At 40.0% G+C, this 13,115-nt stretch overlaps 1 protein-coding gene across 1 annotated transcript in view; it reads left to right on the forward strand.

Annotated features, from left to right (window-relative positions):
* Positions 1-13,115, forward strand: part of ubash3b (ubiquitin associated and SH3 domain containing B) — a 93,681-nt gene that overhangs the window by 66,639 nt on the left and 13,927 nt on the right. The window contains 4 exon segments of the mRNA NM_001102961.1: positions 94-263; positions 930-1,138; positions 4,695-4,827; positions 12,546-12,672. Coding sequence (NP_001096431.1) covers positions 94-263; positions 930-1,138; positions 4,695-4,827; positions 12,546-12,672 — 639 coding nt within the window.

Genomic DNA, 13,115 nt, shown 5'->3' on the forward strand with positions numbered 1-13,115 from the left:
TTAAAGGAGTTTCCTATGCTATGTTCACTATTCCTCTTGCAGTAATCCTTTTGCACTAGGGCAGTTAACAAAGCAAATGTTCTTGTGTTTCAGAGGTGAGGGTGGAACCTCACAAGAAGCAGCTGCATGTGACTCTGGCGTACCACTTCCTAGACAGTCACCTGCCCACACTGGAGAAACTTGCACACAGTATAGATATAAACCTTGGTTGTGACTGGGTGGCTGCAATATTCTCCCGAGACATTCGTTTTGTCAATCATGAGGTAAATTCTGCAGTCAGATAAACATGATATATTGCATTTTTCCCCTATATTCATTAATATTATCATACTTTTATTCATATAGAGCCAACACATTCTGCAGCTGAGCTCATACATCATTAACATGTGTCCCAGTAGAATTTATTACATAGTCTCTATCATATACACAGATATAAGGGTTAATGTCAACCAGCTTAAAGTAAGGGGCAAGTGAAAGCATACTAGGATATTACAGTCCTTTATTAAATATTCGATCTGTGGTAAGGCTTTCACCTGATTATTACTTGCATTATGATAGAGGTTACATTTTACTTCATAATTTTTGCCACGCTTCCAAAAAGCAAAGATCCACACTGATCTGGTTCTGCCAGCAATGAGACCACAAAGTAGAAACATCCATAAAAGGCAATATGTCCAGGCCTGGATTTGTAGTGAGACCCCGCCCCCTTATTTACATATTTGGATTCGGTTCAGTATTTGTCCGAATCTTTCACAAAGCATTCAGGGTTCTGCTCAATCCCAAAATAGTGGATTCAATACATCCCTAATTATTTCTTTTGTACTTCCAGCAGATCCAGTCAGTCTTGCAGGTATGGCAGTCACAGCTTTGGTTGTCTGCAAGTCACACAATGAATTCAAACCGTTGTCACTGTTTTCTTTCTGCTGTAGACCCTCCAAGTGTTATACCCATATTCGCCACAGAATGATGATGAACTAGAGCTGGTTCCTGGAGATTATATATTTATGTCCCCAGTAGAACAGTCAAGCACTAGTGAAGGCTGGATATACGGAAGTTCACTTGCAACGGGATGTTCTGGGCTATTGCCTGAAAACTATATCACAAAAGCTGATGAATGTGGTACATGGATATTTCACGGGTAAGTAAAAGTTATTGCAGGTATGAGATTTATTATCAGGGAATGTTGGGACCTGGGCTTTACTGAATAAGGGGGATCTTAGTAACTATGGCTACCTGTCTGATGGGAATAATTTCATATATCTGTAAACTTGCTATGAGCAAGGAGGGGGCCCAAACTAAATGTTGGACCTCAAGGGACTTTAACCAGAAATCCAAAATTGTTGCCCCTATTGACAGTAATGAAAAGCTCTCTGAACCCAAATCTTTTTCCAGAAATGCATTGATGAGCAGGTTTGTATAATTGCCCCATAGTGGAATTGATGCTGACACTTTCTATCAGTGACAAACTGTTGAGGGGCTTGTAGAAGTAATGGGGAGCTTAAGCCTGAAGTGAGATTCAGGGAGACTGCATATTTTCTCTCATTGATAGTCTTGAAAGACCAGCTTAAAGGTCAGTTAGGGTGATACTGGAGGTAAAAAGAAGTTTTCTCTCATAGATACAATAGCTGAATGACTGATACACCAATATTATGAAGCCTTGTTATGAGTTAAGTGGGAGCTGACCAAAGGCTTTACCTCCATAGTGGAGTGTAACTGCTTCACTCCATCAACCACTCTTATATAACAGAAAATAATGGTTAGGAGGAAACTCAGCACAAATAGAAAGGTTGTTTTTTTCTAGGAAAGATGACAATCATAACGAGCACCACAAATTCATTTATCTATCAGCAACAGCTTACAGTTCCATTTTCTGTTATATGATGCGTTATTCATTGTTTTCACACTAACATTTCTGCGGGAGCTTTTCATTGACAAATAGGAATAATTATCTCCTGTTTTCTCCTTCAAGAATTTAAAATGAGCTTGAAAAAAAACAATATGGGTGAAGGTAGCATATTCAGTATTTAGTAAAATAAGCAATAACTAAATGAGACTTAAATATTTAATTTTCTCAATTTAGAAAGATGGAGGGCACTCCTGGCTAGAATATCCTTGCCCAAAAAAATATATATACAAAAAAACAATAAAGTATAAAGTATCCAGGTGCTAGGGTTTTAATAGTCCCCCCATAAGAGGACTATATACATCCACAAAAACCCCACAAAAACCCTGCACACCAGAAAAAACTTCCCTAAGGAGGTATGTATAATTAAAAAAACATTTTATTCATTTAAACAGGATACAAAAAAAATATCAAACTTTAAACATTGTACATCCATCAAAAAACAAATAAATACATACCCCCAGTGAAATAACTGAAAAACAAGATATGAAGGCAGATACTCTGGATGAGAGAATACCCCAACGTTTTGGCTCAAACGCCTTTGTCAAGGGATATTTTATTTTCTCTGTCATGAATTCATGGTGCTAAGTATGGATACTGCAGAGGCAGAAACAATAGATTTATAGTGCCTATATATATTGAGGCTAGAACCAATTCCTAAACTACACAATCAATAAGTATAGCAAATCTATATTTGAGTTCCTTTGATTAATAAGCCCGTGTATCCTTTCAAGGGGATGTAAAGGCAAAAATGAATAATTGCTAAAAGCATTTTCTATGTCATATGAAACTTCTTCAAGCGGTTGAATTTCATTTGTCAACCTTATCCCCTCTTTGAACTCTGTGTGCGTTCCCACTAAAGTTCCCTGGCCAACCGGCTGTGACTTTGTTACCAGCCACCAATTAGATTCATGCAGGCATGTCTGACAGTCTGTGCAGAGCACTCGCCTAGAGGCACACACAGTAAGAGGCATACCTGCACTATTCTAATTGGCAGTTGGGAAAAGCAGGGAACAGGAACCACCTGCTGATATGCACAGGCTGAAATTTTTTCCCAGACGAACAAAATTCGAGCGATTCAGTCTTGCAAACTGTACATATGCTTTAATCAGTATATGTTGCAAAATTGTTCCACGTGGCATAAATAATGCATTTTACAATTATTGATTTTTGCCCTTACATCCCCTTTCAGGAAAGCTACAATTTAAAATAGATGGTGAATCTCAATAATTCTTATATATGCATCATATTTTTAACATTTATAAGTATAAATAAAAAGATTTGGCATCAGTACCATCAAAACATAATTGATGCCTAGACCCTGTCTAAACATATTAAGACGGGTTAAAGCATTCTAAGATTTGTTGCCCATGGTAAATCTGTGCTACCATCTTCCAAAAATGCCATTTCCTTATAGGTGACTAGCCCCTTGTTAAGTAAGTTATTTTCAGGAGTAGTGCGGATTTCTTGTGGCAAAAAATGCCCCTTAAAGGGGTACTGATGCACCACTTCTGGCACTCTTTGACACATCGTTTTTGACCAAATGAATTCTGGGATTCTTAGTTTAAAAAACAAATGAAAATTAAAGTTCCTATTGGTATTTAAAGGCTTTTTATAATCTGTGTAACACTAAAATTGATTAATAAATATGCTATTAGATAGTTTTCAAAACTATAAAGGCAGTAATACCTAGAGATGTAAAAAATAGACGCGCAATGCTTTTATTTTTATACTTTTAACAAAGCCAAAAAATTAGGTTAAAACCACAAGGGAAGCGTTTCATTTTTAGAATTGAAACTCAGTGTGCAACTTGAGATGACCCTCTTTTCATAGGCTTTTTCAATTCCTACTGATATAATGAAATGGCACATATCAAGATCTTTGCACAAAAGAAACATCTTTCCCCTCTGCTGCTGCGTACTTCCCCTGATAGGAACTGTCTCTTTCTAGAACCGCAGCTAGGGAATAAGTACCAATCTTTAGAATCTCATATCACTTTTTCTCAAGCATTTGGCATTTCTAATCCTTTCCTCCAAGAGACATTAAACCTGAGGTGATTACAAATGATGACCTTAGGGCTCAGTTATGGTTGCATACATTGATGCCGCCATTGCACCATTCTTTTAAGGTACTGGCGCCCAAAACACACTTCCACATCATTATGCTTACAATCAGTGCATCCATACTACCATAAATAAATATATGTGGGGTGCTTCTGATATTTATGTCACATGATCACTCTGAAGTCTCCTGACAATAAAAGTATACGGCTCCTTTAGTCTTACATAAAGTCAAAGTCTGATTTTTTTTATATCTTCACGGATTACCAATACTGACTCCTTGTGGGACTAAAATTTATGTATTTTTTGTACTGTACTTAATTATTACTTTTATTGTTACTTTCTGGGGCACATTTACTTATTCACGAACGCTCTGAGCGTTCGTTCGATCGGTACAATAGTATTTTCTGCGACTTTTTTCTACCTTGCGCGACTTTTTCGACACTTGTGCGACTTTTTCTGTGCTTTTGCAACTTTTTTGTATTTTTAGCACAAAAAACTGGATCGTTTTGCCGCTGTTTGTACGAAAATTTTGTGACTTTCAGATCGCCAATATGATATTATCGTGACTAATATGATTTTTTCGTAAGCATTTTCGTGATATTTGAGATCTTTAGAAATTTTCGTTTCCAATCCGAATTTTTCCCATTCGGGATTCGAACTCATGTTTTGATAAATCTGCCCCTTAGTCTAACATATAATTTAAAGCAAATACAATCTTTAATTTACAGATCATATTCACTTCTTAATACTTCCCTATCCGCCACATGTTCTCTTGAGGATCGAGTGATGGAGAAAAGACAACAGGAGGATCCTGGCCTGGGAGATACATCAGCACTTACAATAATATGTCAACCTATGCAGGTGAGTATCTATTAGCAAGTGCATTATATACAAATTTATGGTTTATATAGTGAAATATAGTCTTGCTTTACATGAAAAGGAGCTGCAATCAAATCTGAAACCTTCCTATATGACTAATAAGGCTATTATTGAAGTCTCCATGGAATGTTTTACTCAGATTAGTTATTATACAGTAGTTCAGTTTATTTTCAATACACCCTATTCTAGTGCCCATACAGTGAAGGGAGAGGTGACATAAAACTAATAATTTTCCCACTTAGGAGGTGTCCAGGAAACTGTCTACACAGAATATGTTAACACATCTGATTCAGTACAAGAGGGATTATTCAGGCACTTCATTCGACCACAACTCATTGCAGTCTAATGACTCTTTTTTTAACGCATGGAAATTAAAATAATCAGCCCTTATGGTATATTATTGTTTTTGGACAGTGCTGTCCAACTGGCACCCCCCCCCCATGTGGCCACCCATCTGTGTGGCTGCTGTGACTGCTTACCTATGTGTAAGCTTTACATGGTATCAGTACTCTCCCTGCATTGCTCACGCCTCAAAATCAGGTTGTAACCCCCTGCATTTGTATTTGTTACTTGCGTAGTTATAATAGGTTTGCCTGTCCCTAGTCTGCCTGTCCTGCTCTATCCTGCCTGTGTGTGCCATACTCTGCCTGCCCTAAGCTGCCTGTGTGTCATACTCTGCCTGCCCTGTGCTGCCTGTGTGTTTCATACTCTGCCTGCCCTACATTGCATGTTTGTGTCATACTGTGCCTGCCCTACGCTGCCTGTGTTTGTCATACTCTGCCTTCCCTACCCTGCCTGTGTGTGCCATACTTTGCCTGCCTTATGCTACCTGTGTGTATACTGCCCTGTACTGCCTGTGGGAGGTTTGTTTTGGGAGTTTATCATTTGGAAATAGTTGTTTGGGGTCTATAAGGTGTTTAATTATGTGTTGGCGCTTGCTGCGCTATCTACAGGGGAGGAGGAGGCATATGGATTTAGGGGGGGGGGTTAATATGACTTTGTAACCTTTTTTCACACTTGAGTGATATATCTGCAGCAAGCACCAACCAATTTTCTTTTTGGTGAACTACCATTAATTTGCATATGATCCGAAAAATGTTTGGGTCTGGTTTAAAGTGGGCGTGGTTTAAAAAAAGGAGTGGTCAAAACTGACATCTATTATCGTCCCTCCACCAAGTAGGCCAGAAAAATTCCTTTCCTTAGTACTACAGAAGTTGGACAGCTTGGTTTATTGTTAGCAGTGCTGCAAGCCTCAGTGAATGGTTTGTCTATTGACAAAAAAGGAAAAGATAGCTATTTATTTACACACTCCTCTGAGAAATGAGGTTATTATCCCAACAATGACACCTCAGCTTTAAAGGACAAGGAGAGGGTAAAACGTATGGGGTTTTTTTTATAGCTCACCCCTAAGACAACACAGTACCTGAATCTTTAACTGCCTGTATTCTGAAAAATACTCCTGGCCAGCAGTGTTCTCTTTCCTGATTGGGCTGCAATGTCAGCAGTTCATAGATGCAAAAATGCATGTGCATTAGAGAGTGAGAAGGGCAGTGGGTGAAAATGGGACACAGAATCCTTGCAGGACATGAGTTGCTGGCATGGTGAAGCAAACAGGAACTAGAACTCTGTAGGCTGGGAGCTTTGGGTGTCAGGCAACATAGCAGGGGTAAACTACAGGAGTACAACCTCCCCAATAGATTTGTATATCCATTGTCATACAGTATATTCATCAAAGATCCACTGGAGAGCCAAACAGTGTAATGTAGTTTTTGCTTTTATTTGAGATGCATAGCACATCTTTGTTGAATATATGATAACCTTGTGTATAATTGGTGAACCTACTTCACTGTTTAAGGAGCAGCACTTTACTATACTTATAGCATATCAAAAAGCTTCACAGAAAGATATTGTACATTCATTGTCCTTGTTTATGGGTATACAGTATATTGTTTTGTCTCTTACTTAATATGCAGTTATCTTCCTTTTAAACTGAACAAGAACCTCATTAGCTCTTAATGCCAGATTTCAAAGACTTAGGCAATGCTCAAAATAGACTGTTTGAAGGCTGTAATGTTAAACAGATTTCCTCCCTTGGGCAAGTACTGTAAGCATGCAGCAGAAAGCAAATAAATGTTAAATATATAATAATTTAAGATTAACAAGGCGCCAGCAGTAAGAATGTGGGCACACTAGCTTGCCTTGATGCCAAGAACTCTTTCTGATGACAAAGCATACACTGGCTTAAAGTATTCATGCATTGCATATGTATACAGCACATTAAATATGGCACACCGAAATCATTACTGGTGCAGTCAATTCTTTTCCATAGTTACACAATCAGTTAAATAGAGGTTTATTTTATGAGGGGTTTCAAGTAATTAAAGTGTAAAAAAACATGTATCTGGACTATTCAACTACTGTGTCAGTATAGTGGCATAACCTAAACCATAAAGACAAAAAAATACTTCAAGCAACTCTATAAAGGATAGTTGGAAATCAGAAATTGGAGTGGATAAGAAAATTCCCAAATCACTGAATATCCCTCTCCTTACAGTTAAATAAATCATTAAGAAATGGAAATAGTATGGCACAGCTGTAAATCATAGGCGGTTATATCTAAATAGGCAATTTTAATGTTTTGATGTGAAATAAAGGTTTTTACATTTTCTTCGGTGTGCGAGCCTTCTACAAAATGAAACTTGTGAGGGAGGCCACCAAGAAACCACTACCATTTAAGTGGATTGATTACTAGTAGCAGGATTATGGGACAGTGGCAAAAACAAAGCTCCTACAGTTTGCTAGAAGGCCATATGTAATATTCAGATGTCAGTCCAAAAAAGCTGTTATCCCACAATCTCAATGCAGCCTGACAGAGCTTGGGCAGTTTTGCACAGAGAAATAAGAAACATTACAGTGTTCAGCAAAGTTGATAGAGACCTCTCAATACAGACTCAAGGCTGACATTACTGCCAATAGTGCATATGCCCATACTAAATATTGACTTAAAGGGGGTGTATAATTATGCAATTTTGTGTTTTTCAGTGTAATTAATTCAAATAGCTTTGCAGAGATCTGTTTCTGTTGTCTAATTTGACTATAATTTTACCATATTTTGACCATACCATGTATGTCAGATCAGGCAGGGATTACTCCCAACAACTCTGCAATCCTATCAGATCTGTAAAATGAAATGGATTCTTAAAGCAACACTGTACAATAAAATGTGTGCAGTGCAAGTGCAAGAGGGTAGACCTGTATGATTTTCAAGCTGTCAACAGTTATCCCTACTCCCCCCCCCCCCCCATTTTTTTCAAGTTTGATTGCAAGCTATTCACAATTTACTCTTCATGGTTTAATATAATCATAGCTGAAGATTTTAAACAAATTTTAAACAACACTATATTTGCTCTTCTAAAGTTTGGTTACAGTATAATATTGACATATATATTGCCATACTGTAATCTCAGGAAGGATTCCCTCTGGAGACTGTTCATGCATTTGGACATTTAGAGGCACAATGAGTCTTTTTTTAGAAAACGTTTACTGCCCTTTTAAAACAGCTGCTGTTTATTTAGTGTGGTTTTACCAATGTCCTGGGGTAGTGTTAACTGTTTATTAGTGTGGCACTGAGGTTTTCCAATGTCCTGGGGTAGTGATAACTGTTTATTAGTGTGGCACTGAGGTTTTCCAATGTCCTGGGGTAGTGATAACTGTTTATTAGTGTGGCACTGAGGTTTTCCAATGTCCTGGGGTAGTGATAACTGTTGACACATGTGAGTGACATGTGGGGGAATTTATAGAGCCGCATTATTGTAAAAAGACAAGCATGTTATTATCCCCTTATAAGGAGAAAGTAGTTGAAAATAGACAAAATATTCTGATATTTCCCCCCTTATGTGTTTTTCGTAGCATTTTTTATTGTTAGATTTGACAATAGGAAACTATTTTAGTAACTGCCCTGTAAAAGTAAGACACATTATATTTCTAAACATCGAAGTATAATTTGGCTTCCTTTTACAGGCAATGACTTGAACACCCCCTATTTGGTAATCTAATATGTATTCAGTTTTCTATATGCAGTGTTTGTAGAAGTGTACCTAAATGTACAGTATATGGATATCTACCATTAGTTCTTGAGCTGGTGGTCAGTAGATTACAGCAGCAACCTAGCATTACAAGATAACCCTTCTAGCTAGTTCCAATTATTGTCAAATAAATCTGTTTGAAATATTGTATACTCAAGAGGGCCAGGACCTTTTCTCTCTTGTATCTTTGACATTTAGCTCTTAATCCAGGGGTGTTTCGGCTCCTAGTGCTGCCCTGAGGTGGCCTAGGGGATGCCACCCCCCCTCTTGCTATCGTGCTTAAATTTCTTTGTGTCGGAAGGGGAGAAGGGGGCGCAATAGCGCTCTCTGCACTACAGGAGACAAGATTTCGATTTAACAATTGGAAATTTGGCTCTAAGTTAGCAGGAGTGGATTTTTGCTGCCCCTGGTAACTTCATAGGGGCACTGTTGTTTTTCAGCTCGCCTCATTGCAGCAGCGCCCCTGTCTTAATCTTAAATGTAATTATAATTTGTATATATTATTATAATGGCCCCTGTTTGTTAAATTAATTTATTGTTCTGCTGTACAGTGCTACCTACATAAGTAGCGCTATATAAATAAAAATATACATACAAGACTGGTCCCAAATCCTTCCCAAAAATCTGTCAATCATATATTGCCTGCCCTGCCTCTATGTCTCAGGCAGCCGGTTACTTTTACTTTCCATTCTGCACTTCCTAGATGTTACTGCACTCTTCACGTCCCCTCCACTCTCCCCGTGGTCTTTAATTGTGTAAAGTGTGCATAGGCATCAGGTCACCTATTCTGGTGCATACAAAGCTTGCCTTAATAAACTTGCTCACAAAATCTGTGTCATGATTGGTTACCCAAAACCCAAGGTCCCGGTCACAGCTCACACTTCTGCCTTTAACAGCCACCTTTGGCTTTGTGCGGAGCCCTCCGCTACTTGGGTGCTGCCAGGACTTAAAGTGAGAGGATCAAAGCAAATGTTCTGAGCACACAAGGGAACCAGATCTGAGGACTCAGGCAGCTTACAAGGCAGGCCGGGACAAAACCAGACCAGCAGCGCATTACAAAATCAGGAACACGAAGAGTCAAGCAGGCAAAGCGCGTCAGACCAGGCAGAGTTCAGTCAAAGTCAGGTTTAGGCAGGGGTCAGAATCAGAACAGAAGTGCACACAGAAACTATGCTAGATAGACCTATAACAGACATTGAGGGAACAGATATGGAGGGTTTTATGGGCTGGATAATTGGAGATTTAGAACAGGTGTGGGTAAATAGAGAGCACCTGTAGCCATCATTTCTGCCTGGAAAACTAGGGATATTATTGTAACCCTCTCTTGGCACACTCACATATTTTGGGCTGTATACTTGCTTAGGCCGGAGATTTGGTTCCCTTTGCAGATAAAAGGTAGTGGGAACTGGGATTTTAGCACAGTGCCTCCACCTAGTGGACACTAAGGAGCACACCTCAAGGGGATTTCCACTAGGATCCCACACAGGTTGCAGCAAATATCAACTTTATATAACGGTGTGAAAATGAAATAGCATTAACATGCAAACAGTAATAACCCTGCTTTGGAAACCTGTGCGGTTTTAACCACTACTGGCTCAGTCTCTCCCAGGACACAGTCCCACACTCCATTCCTGGAGGAAATACCCTTTCCCAGTTCAGTCCTAGCAAAATCCCTTCCCCAGAGCTCTTTTTGTTTCCCCAGGTAGCACTACCTGCCCCAAAGTACCTCTCCCTTTGGAATAGGCAGTAGCTCCCACGTTACAGGCCAAGAGAAACACCTGTTCTCACACAGTGGACGCACACAGGAGACTTTCAGTACCTTTCCTCATGTAGCCCACTTTTGATACTGCTTTACTTCTAACACGCAGGGGTATGTGTGTGGCGCTACAGGAGCCCTGTGTCCCCACTTACTATGGGGGAGTAGGTATTTTTTATACTTGGCATGCCTCCACCAGGGTAGGGACAGGTTGAACTGTAACACCCCTCCCTGGGAAACACTGTACTGTCCTCCTTGTTTATAGACTCCCTGCAACTCCCGGGACCTTGCCCCCCTTGGGGTGGTTGCTTACCAGGTAGTTGAGGATCCAATCCTTGAGGAATTAGCCAAGACACTGGAAGTGCTGATTAACCAAATTAACTTGTTTATTGTATTCACACAGAATATCCAGTAGTATATCATGCAGGTTCATGTACTTTCTCCTTACTTCTCTCTGGAGACCCTCTCACTTAGGCCTATTCCCCGGTACTCCCGCCAAGAGATCCTTTCCTAGGAGTTCTCCCCCTGGTACTCATGCCAGAAGACCCTCTCTTATGGCTCTCCCCGGTACTCCCACCAAGAGACACTCCCTTTGGACTCTCCCGGATACTCACACCAAGAATACCCTTTGCTTAGGCAATATTGTTTCTGTGGTCCCTAGCTACCACCTGAGCTGGCCGCTTTGTGTACCTGAACTCCGGCCAGTAATGCCGGGAGGTCTTAACCTCATTTATCTCCTGTTGGGGCTTCAGACTGCCCTTTCGAGATACTCTGTCTATTCTCTCATTCCTAGAGTAACTATAACAGATCTCTCTGAACTCTATAACTGAAGCCTGTAGCTAGCTTCTTACAGAGGGGGGTCCCAGGACTAAAGACCTTGCACATGGTATGTGTCATACCTTTTTATATTGCAGCACACTGCCACCTAGTGGTTGCTGCTGAAACTCCCTTATCACACATTAACAGCTAGGACCACCCTTAGGTGTCCATATCCCATAAGGCCACCCTCTGGTGCCTGTCTAAAGGGGAACCCAGACTGAGGGGCCCAAATCTTTGGGATCCCTACACTCAGATGAATCACTCACTGGGATCCTCAGTGTAGCAGATCTCTCTTTACAGGCTGGCACTCAGCAGAGCTTCCCATCAGCGTCACAGTCACTGCTTACTGGATGGTCTCTGTCTCAACTGCTGGCAAAAAAACAGGGGCTCCCTTTATAAGCTGCTGGGCCCGCCCCTGATTTTTGGCTCCGAACGTAGGCACACCTTTCTCCCAACAGTGCACTGGGGCATCCAGCCAATCGGGTTCCTCCCCAGTCTGTAGCCGGGCGGGATGATGTCACAGACTGAAAAACAGGGGAAATAGTTCTCTGATCCCCTACATTATTGAAGTGAACCAGGAAGCCAGCAGTCTGCTCAAATATGGAGAGGAAACTGCACAGAAAGCAATGGGTTCCTGGTTCCAATCCAGGCAGGATGTTATAATCTGTCTGCCTGCTTGCTGTGAAAAACTGAAACAAACGTTAAATCATTTGTTTAGTGTAAGTATAGTTTATATTACTTCATAAACACAATAGATAAGAATTTGGAATTATTTCTTAGAGTGACAGGTCCCTTTTAATGAACTACAAAGTAAAATCCTCATTGCATGTGCTATTCTGTACAATGGGAGAATTGCTCAAGAGTCTGAATACTTTTGCATATCACTGTATTTCATAAGCAATAATAAACAAATAACTCCTTCCTTTCTTTTTCACTACCCTCAGCTTTTCCACATTAGTTGACCTATGTTTTTTTGTTCTGCAATGTTAAGCTATAGATTTTTATGCTCAAGTCAAACAAATCTGATTTTTTTCTATCAGCCTCTGAGAGTAAACAGTCAAACCGAGCCCGGTGCCAAGAAGCGCTGTCTCTTTGTCTGTCGCCATGGTGAAAGGATGGACGTTGTTTTTGGGAAGTACTGGTTGTCACAGTGCTTTGATACAAAAGGTTGGTCTTTTTAACATAATATATCTTTTTGAATATCCATTTGCTAGATGTTCTGGCAGTTGATACAGGGAAATAAAATACATACATAAAAAACACTGGTTTATTAATATGGAAGAAAGAATACAGAAATAAGAAGGGTTGTATTTTTTCTAGGAAAGGTGACAACCCTAGGCTTAGAATACAGTGTATCTTATTTTGAATATTTGCCACCAGCACTGGCTTTCAGATATACTTAACAGCCTTCTGTTCTTGAAGGAGAGCTAAACACCCCACTGTTCATTTTTTAATTTATTTCCCCTATGGACACACCCTCTACCCCCTCCCCAACTGCATTGTTGCCTGCTGCTAAACGTCCCCATGCCCCCTGTACCAGCTATGTAACTGCAGAGTAGTGCCGTGGGCTTTCCAACCATGTTATACCCTTTTTCTATCTCTGTGGTCTA

This window comes from Xenopus tropicalis, chromosome 7, assembly GCF_000004195.4.
Source record: "Xenopus tropicalis strain Nigerian chromosome 7, UCB_Xtro_10.0, whole genome shotgun sequence".
NCBI lineage: Eukaryota > Metazoa > Chordata > Amphibia > Anura > Pipidae > Xenopus > Xenopus tropicalis.